This window comes from Gymnogyps californianus, chromosome 4 (assembly GCF_018139145.2).
Source record: "Gymnogyps californianus isolate 813 chromosome 4, ASM1813914v2, whole genome shotgun sequence".
Classification (NCBI taxonomy): Eukaryota; Metazoa; Chordata; class Aves; order Accipitriformes; family Cathartidae; genus Gymnogyps; species Gymnogyps californianus.
This window is the reverse complement of record NC_059474.1, coordinates 41573241-41580810: the sequence shown is the minus strand read 5'-3', so window position 1 is coordinate 41580810 and position 7570 is coordinate 41573241. Positions and strand designations below refer to the sequence as shown.

At 47.9% G+C, this 7570-nt stretch overlaps 1 protein-coding gene across 2 annotated transcripts; it reads left to right on the top strand.

Annotated features, from left to right (window-relative positions):
* Positions 1-255: 255 nt before the first annotated feature.
* SAP30 (Sin3A associated protein 30) lies at positions 256-7570 on the top strand. Of its 2 annotated transcripts, XM_050896072.1 has the most exons (5): positions 256-531; positions 643-778; positions 2240-2362; positions 5038-5136; positions 7234-7570. In XM_050896072.1, exons 1-5 carry the CDS (start codon positions 464-466, stop codon positions 7354-7356), a joined length of 549 nt encoding a protein of 182 aa, XP_050752029.1. In that variant the 5' UTR covers positions 256-463; the 3' UTR covers positions 7357-7570. The 2 variants fall into 2 exon arrangements, with proteins under 2 accessions (XP_050752029.1, XP_050752028.1); XM_050896071.1 differs by having other exon boundaries at positions 256-778.

Sequence of the window (7570 nt, the reverse complement as noted above, 5' to 3'; positions counted from 1 at the left end):
TAGTTCTCCCGCCGCGCCGGCCGCGGAGGGGGCGGCGGGGGGAAGAACTGCATTTCCCGTGGCGCCCCGCGGCGGGGGAACCGGCATGCGCGGCCGAGGCGGGGCGGGGCGGCGGGCAGGTTGCTGTTGTTACATAGGAAACAGCTGAAGAGTCTCCACATGACAGGGGGGGAAGGAGGAAGTGGGGTGACCCGCGGGGCGCCGCCACCGCCGCTCCGGTAGCCGCGGGGCTCGGGCAGCGGCAGCCGGCGGGGAGAGTCCTTCCCGCGGCGTGCGGGCTGGCCGCCCTTGAGGGCGGGCTTGCGCTCCGGTGCCGCCGCTGAGAGGAGACAGGCAAGCAGGCAGGCAGGGAGCAGGGGAGCGCCCCGCCGGGCCGCGGCGTCTCGCCGGGGAAGTTTGGTGCGGGGCGGGATCCCGCCGCCCTCCCCCGGGCTTCCCGCCGGCTGCGGAGGTGGCGCCGGGCATGAACGGCTTCGCCCCCGAGGAGGTGACCCAGCGCGGGGCGGACCCCGCCGCCGCCGCCACCGCCGCGGTGGTGGGCAGTGCGGGCTCCGCCGTGGAGGTGCCGCCGCCGCCGCCAGCGCCGCCGGGGCTGGGTCCGGCCGCCGCCGCGGGCTCGGCGGGCGCCGGGGGTGCGGGCGGCCCCGGGGCCGGGCAGCTGTGCTGCCTGCGGGAGGAGGGGGAGCGGTGCGGCCGCGCCGCCGGCAACGCCAGCTTCAGCAAGCGGATCCAGAAGAGCATCTCGCAGAAGAAGGTGAAGATCGAGCTGGACAAGAGCGTAAGTCCGGGGAGGGGAGGACGCACACGGCACCGCCGCCGGCGGGGCAGGCAGACAAAAGCGGCCGGCGGGACCGGGCGGTGCGGGACCGGGCAGCGGCGGCGTGTCCGGCCCCGGCCCCGCTCCGCGCGGGCCGGTTGCTCCCATGGCTCAGTTGGTTTGGGGGCTTTTAATAAAGTTTAGGGTTTTTTTTTTTGGCGGCGGGGAAGTGTCGTTTCCCCCTTCCCCCCCTTTTTCCGTAGCACGGTGGAGTTTGGCTGGCGCTGCAGGAGCACGGCCTTAAAGTGCTCTCCCTCTGCGGGGGGGGGGGGAAGCGCCCGCCCCTGCTGCCTGCTTCTGGGGCTCCCTCCCACTCCCCAAGAGCCGGGGGCATCGGCTGCGTGTCCCCCCATATAGCTGGAGGGGAAAGAAGCGTGGCCGGGAAGCGCTCCTCCTCCCCGGAGCGGAGCCTGCATGGCTCCCGGCGCGCTAGTTTGTGTCTGTTCCTGGCGAGGGCAGCGCTGGGCTGCTCCGCCTCGTGTTGCAATGTTGCACGTCTCCCCTTGCCACTGTATCTTCCGCTCGGCAGCCATCAGGCGCCGCGCAGCGCGGCTCGGCACGGCCGGGCAGGGGGGAGCGGACCCCCCCCCCCTCCGCCCCCCCCGGCGGCTTCGGGCGCCTTTCTGCGAAATGAAAACGCCCGGGCGTTTCGGAGGGGTGCTTGCCCTTGCCTGGTACCGCGGGAGTGTTTCCCGGCGGGGGGTGGGGGGGCAAAGCAGCTTAAAATGCGCGGCAGCCGGCGTGACTGTTCCGCGCCTCGGCCAGAGCTTCGTGCGCCCCGAGGGACCCCCCCACAACCCCCTGTCCCGGCCCGGGGGTTGCTCGACCTGCAGGCGTGGTCCCCAAACGCAGCTCCGTGCTTTCATTGCCATTAAAGCACGCAACTCTGAAATTCAGGGTTGGTACGCGCCGATAGAGTTCTCCCAAAGCATGCAGATCCGTACAAAGGGAAACTTTTAAAAAAGAAAGAAAGGAAAAAAAAAAAAAAAGGTGTTGCTTGACCTCGCCTAAGTAGTGGAAGTAAAACAAGTAGGGGAGGATATAGATGGGAAACGAGAGCCGGTGTGAGATGAGAGCCGGCTTTTTGCCCTCCAAAGAACAACTGAAAGCTTGTTTTTTGTTTGCTTCCCGATCCCCGAGTTGCGATGAGTGGCTGGAGGGAGGGTTGTACTCGTGTGTGTCTGCAGCCTGTTACTACTGCATCAGTGGATTGCAGCACTTCAGCGTCCTCTGGGCCAAGCCGGTGGCAGTGATCTGTAGCATAACGCATTCTTTACATAGAAGAATCCAGCAGAAAGGCTTCCTCAAGTCAGTTAGTGTGACTGTGGTTGCTGGAGGGTTGTCTCTGTATATGCATTTATATCGTAAGTCTGGGAGGTACTTACATGGATTTGATTGAAAGACGCCGTCTTACTCTTCTAGGCAAGACATCTGTATATTTGTGACTTCCACAAAAACTTAATTCAGAGTGTGAGAAATAGAAGAAAGAGGAAAGGCAGCGATGATGATGGTGACTCACCAGTGCAAGACATCGACACTCCAGAGGTAGCTAAATAGTTGGGGTTTTTTAATTGTTGTGTTAAGCTTGTTCTTAATGACTGTCGTGTCTGCACAGATACTGCTTTTCCACCCTTGCAGCTCTGCTTATTTTGGGGCATGTGGGAAAGGGAAGACTCCTGATTCGCTCAGTTCTTAATACAACAAAAGCTAACTGAATTTTGCAGTGTATTTTCTGTATTGTGCAGAGTAGAATGAACAAGATTCTCTAGATTATTTTTAAGTGTCTGCTAGTTCTCTCAGAAAATTGCTATTTTCAACTTTCTCCTTCTTAGTGCTTCCTCTCCAGAGTGGTGCTTTGCCACATACCAGCAAACTCTGTCTTCTGCAGGAGTTGACAACTTGAAGGGAATTGCACAGAGGACTCGGGATATAAATGCTTCACTGCCCTGTCCCACCGATCCTTTCCTTCTGTGCTAAATGTGTTGCAGATGGCTCTTGCAGTTATTCTGTTGCCTTAGTCTAACTAGGAAAGTTTGATGATGGTAGCTCTTTGTTTTTACCCCTTGTTGGGGGAGGAGACATTCGGGGAGCTGTGCTAGAAAGGAGTGGAGAAGGATGGTGCTTTTCTGACCTGTTTTCTCCACTGCAGACCAGTGAAACCTCACCCGTTATAAAAGTGAACTGCAACTTTCAAACTTTTTGCATAGTATAGTGGGAGAGACTGCACCTAAGGCTCTTTTTCTGACGTGTGCTCTGGGTTATTTCTGCTACAGCCTGACTTAGCAGGTGCTCTTCAGTGTGTTAATTTTGAGCGGAGGCTGTCATGCCTACGTGGTCCCTTCTAAGAGGGATTTTTTTTTTTTAAACATTCTTCAGAAATTGCTCTGTAAGTGTCGATTTAATGGCATCCTTATGGTCAGCATCTGCAGATATCAGCAGCATAAGTGATGAAACTTTGTACAAGAATCCGTGCCTAAAGGCACATGGCTCCAGTCTGAAGGCTCTGACTAAGAGGATTTTAGGGGATTGGGAGTAGTTTGCTGCTGGGCTGTGTTGTTTGTCTGTTAAATATCTGGGATTGTTTCTTTGAAAGTTCTGTCTGAAGCTAATGTTCTGTGTGAGTTCAGGTAGCTCTCTGGCACAGTGGTAATTGCAGCTCTCCTGCAAGCCTGTTTTGTTTTCTCATGCAAGAATTATAAAACATGTCACAACCAATGGATGTCTCTAGAACAAGAAAGCAAGCTTTTTTTTAATGGTAATACTGCAGGGAAGAAAACTGCCTCGGAAGTATTTTTGAGAAGCTTCAGCTGGCCGTTTGGACAACAGCAGTATGTTCATCCCATGTGATTACTGTATACATTAGATGCCCGTTGGCCCTTGACCTTCTTTATTTTCAATTGCTATCCAGTTTACTAAGGAAAAAAAAAATCATTCTTCTGAAGACTTCTAAGGCCTTCCTGTTTCCATCTCGGTCATGACCATCGTTACCTGTTAGAAGCAATTCCTACAGCAGGGGGAGAGGCTTTTGCAGTACTGGTAGCTTCTGGGACTTGGTAGAAAGCTGCTGCTACTCCTCTGCATGATGCTCTAGTGTGTGGGTTCCCCACTGTGACTTGGGAAGTGGAATTTGTGCCGTGTAAAGTTCGGAATACCAAAGAATGCCCAGCCTCTATCATGCAAGGCGGCATCCCATTGAGTCTGGCCAGGTTACCAAGTATGCAGTAGCACTGCTGTTGTTTAAATATTCTATAGTTGAGGCCTCTAAATGAATTTAAAGCGGAAGTGAATGCCTTAACCAATCTTTAATGCAGTGAGTTTGGAGAACACTACTGTAATTGCAACTGATCTAGCAGAATTTCTCATTCAGCCTGCTTTCTCAGCTTGCTTTCCCACTCAGTCATCTGATTAAGCTCTCTTACATTGTCAAGGAAGGTGGGAGGGTAAGCTGTTGCTGGGAGAAGTGGCTGTTGATCAGAGTTCATGGGATTCAAAACCGAGGGAGTACTGGGTTAAGGTTGTGTATTTGTATCCCTAAGAGGACCTTGTGCAATTCTCTCAACTGTCAACTCACACTGAAAAGTAGTTTTGGACAACTACGCCTGTGCAGGTAACTCCTGCATTGTGCTTATGTAGCAGGGATATGTTTGGAGAGCAAGAGCAGCTGTTTTCTTCTTTCACCTCAATCCAAAAAAACTTTGTTTTCTAGACTTTTTCCTGGTTCTAATAGGTGCTATCTCATGGTGCAGATGTCCTATATCTTGTTTGCAATTTGTGTAAAGTTTGATGGCTGAAATCACAATATAGGGGCTGCCTTTGAATCAGCATCTTCATAGATGTTGTATGAAAGTTGTTACTGGGCTTTTGTGTTATCATGCTCAAACTGGGGAACAAACAAAAAAACCAGAGTTTTTTTGAGTTCAATAATGAGTTCCAAATATTGGAACAGTAATGAGTTCCAAATATTGTCCACTGCTAAAGGGAGGCAGAGCCATGCTCTTAAACAATAAAATGCTCTTAAACCGAACTGGGCTGTTTTCCTTTCCGCTGCAAGGTGTGGGGTAGAGTTTGTTTTTTGTCAAAATGAGATCTGCTGAGCTGATGGTCTATGCTTGTGTACCTGTGAGATTCCAAAATGTTTTTTGAGAGGTGAACTGTTAATGACTGAATCCTTTTCAGTTACATTAGATTGTTTTCCTCCCCTTCCTCCCCGTTTCTTCTAGGTTGATTTATATCAGTTACAAGTAAACACACTTCGAAGGTACAAAAGACACTTCAAGCTACAGACCAGACCGGGACTTAACAAAGCACAGCTCGTTGAAGTACGTATGAGTGTTTGTTCCATAATAGAAAATGCAACTTGCTCTGGCATGTGGTTTTCTATACAATGTGATCCTTGCATAAAAAGCATATGTAATCTGGATTTTATGAGAACAAAAGGGAACTGCTTATCTAGCTTCCTTCATTTGCCACAGCTCCTGAGCCAAGTAAATCAAAAGTAAAAGTTCTTTCCAGAGGAGGGACTCTTAACTTCCAAAAGGAGTGTGTACTGCTTAAAAACATGAAGTGTTGAGCTAGAACAGTACAATGATCTGCGTGTCCCTGAATATCGTAGAACCACGGATTTATAGTCTGTGCATCAGTCACACCTTTACCCGAAGTGTCCAGCTGAAAAGAACTAGAAACTGAAAGGTGGCAGTGAAGTTCTAGCAAGGTTCAGACTTTGCTTTAAAAAGCTAGTTACTGCAAACATGTGTTTCTCTATATATGAAGTATGGAAACCTGAAAAACAGGCTTCTATTGAAAATTCTGTTAATTAAAACCACTGGGGTCTACCACCAGAAAAATGGAACTTCATGAAATTAGGTTTTTTCTTATCAATATTTCTAAAAGTGCTGAAGCTATGTGTAAGTACAGCTGTATGTAAGCATCTTTGCTGCATGTGAGTGTAATTTTAAAAGAATTCTTCTGCGCTGCAAAGGTGCAGTTACAGCATACTGATGTAAATGTGTGGGAGAACTGGTGATCTCTTAACAGGGAGATACAGCTACTGTTTTTTCACTTTTGTGCAGTGATACACTCAGTTGTACTTCAGTGCAGATGTTTTGTTGGTCTTTCCCTTTATCTGTGTGGATTAAAGGCAAGGTTCTTACATGTGTGGAAGATCTCAAGGCTGAGCTGTAAAAGAGTAGTGCTGCTGCCACTACGAGTAAGAATGTAAAAATTGGTCTTCTGTGTTCTCGTATGTGAGCTGAGGTAGAGCTAGCTCTTGAATTAGCAGGACTGTGATTTGAAAAAGCGCAAGCAGTTTTTGTTCTGCAAAACTAGCATTTCTAAGGGTCTGCTTTAGGTACATCTCTCATGAGATATTTGCGCTACCTTATGCTTCTTATGCTGTTTGATGTGAATAGGCAAAGCTTCTGTCACATGCTTTGTTTGACCTGCAGGTATTTGTGAGCCATAGCTGCAGAACTTCCGGAGTTTACAGTGCATGTGATTCCTTGTAACCTGTCCTAATGTACAATAGATACTCCTCTAGCTGTTACTTAGAAGTCCACCTTACAGGACCCTGTCAAACTGTTTCTCTGAATTTTTTGAGAGTGGGGTTTGGAAAGCTTTCTAACTTGCTAATTATGCTAAACACTTATACCCTGTAGTAGTTAAATGAGCAGTCCCATTTTTCTCACTTCCTCTTGCTAATTTTAATCTACCAAAGTATTCTGCAAAAAGCCAGAGAATAGGCTTGGGCAGGTATAATATTTTGAGTGCTTTCTTTTAAAGTTGGTGTTCATTTTGATGAAGGAAAAGACTTCTGGAATGACAAAAGTGACTCGAGAACTGTTTAGAGATTGTCATATTTTAGTGGTTACAGCATGGTGAATTTTCATCACTGATAGCTCTGTTTCGAAGAGCTGAATGTTCAATTATAATTCTCAAAGATTTTTGTATTGTCTTAGATGTTTCTATATGTGACTTGATACAGATACACATCCCCCCCAGCCTGAGTAATGAGCAGTAGCTTCTCCTTTCTGTGCTGTTGCTCTGTTGATATTCTATAGTCATTACTTGCTTTATAGTCACGGTTTGACCACATAGGTGTAATGATACTCCTATGCTTGTTTCGAGAACTCTTCCCACCCACCCACCCCCCCCCCCCGAAAATTTTCTAGGCTTTTTACTTAAGAAATGAGGGTACAATCTGCTATATTTGGTTCATAGTTCTCAATAAAATGGTTCTTGTTCTACATTTTTTACGACTATTAAAGACTTTTGGAGAGAGGTTTTGGTTTCTTTCTTTTTTTTTTAAGCTTCTTGATCAAGCTTTTTAACTTTGTTTTAATGTAGTCAATTTAAATCTGAATCTTCAGTTTCCACATATAAGAGCGGTTATTTAATTTCCTTGCATTCTTCTTTTACAGATAATTGGCTGCCATTTTAGGACAATTCCAGTGAATGAAAAGGACACCTTAACATATTTCATCTACTCGGTGAAGAATGACAAGAACAAACCAGATCTAAAGATGGATAGTGGGGTTCATTAGATGGAAAAGGTTGGGACTGAGACTCAGGCTGCAAATCAAAAGACTGAGGGTTTTTGTTGATACGCAAAAGCTTTCTTTGTAACTTTTTTCCCCAGAGAGTTTGTCTCTGTTTTATTTTTCATAACCTTGCTGATTTGTTTGAAAACCATCTCTTATGAAGCAAATTTCCTCAGCAAAAGTATTTTAAATAAATATCACTGATATTGTTGCTCAA

What these genes read in the sequence shown, in the direction of transcription:
- SAP30 (XM_050896071.1), top strand. Translation starts at nt 464, where the DNA reads ATGAACGGCTTCGCCCCCGAGGAGGTGACCCAGCGCGGGGCGGACCCC. An exon ending in AAGACATCGACACTCCAGAG is followed by an intron (nt 2,363 to 5,037) that starts GTAGCTAAATAG and finishes CGTTTCTTCTAG; the next exon opens with GTTGATTTATATCAGTTACA. An exon ending in ACAAAGCACAGCTCGTTGAA is followed by an intron (nt 5,137 to 7,233) that starts GTACGTATGAGT and finishes CTTCTTTTACAG; the next exon opens with ATAATTGGCTGCCATTTTAG.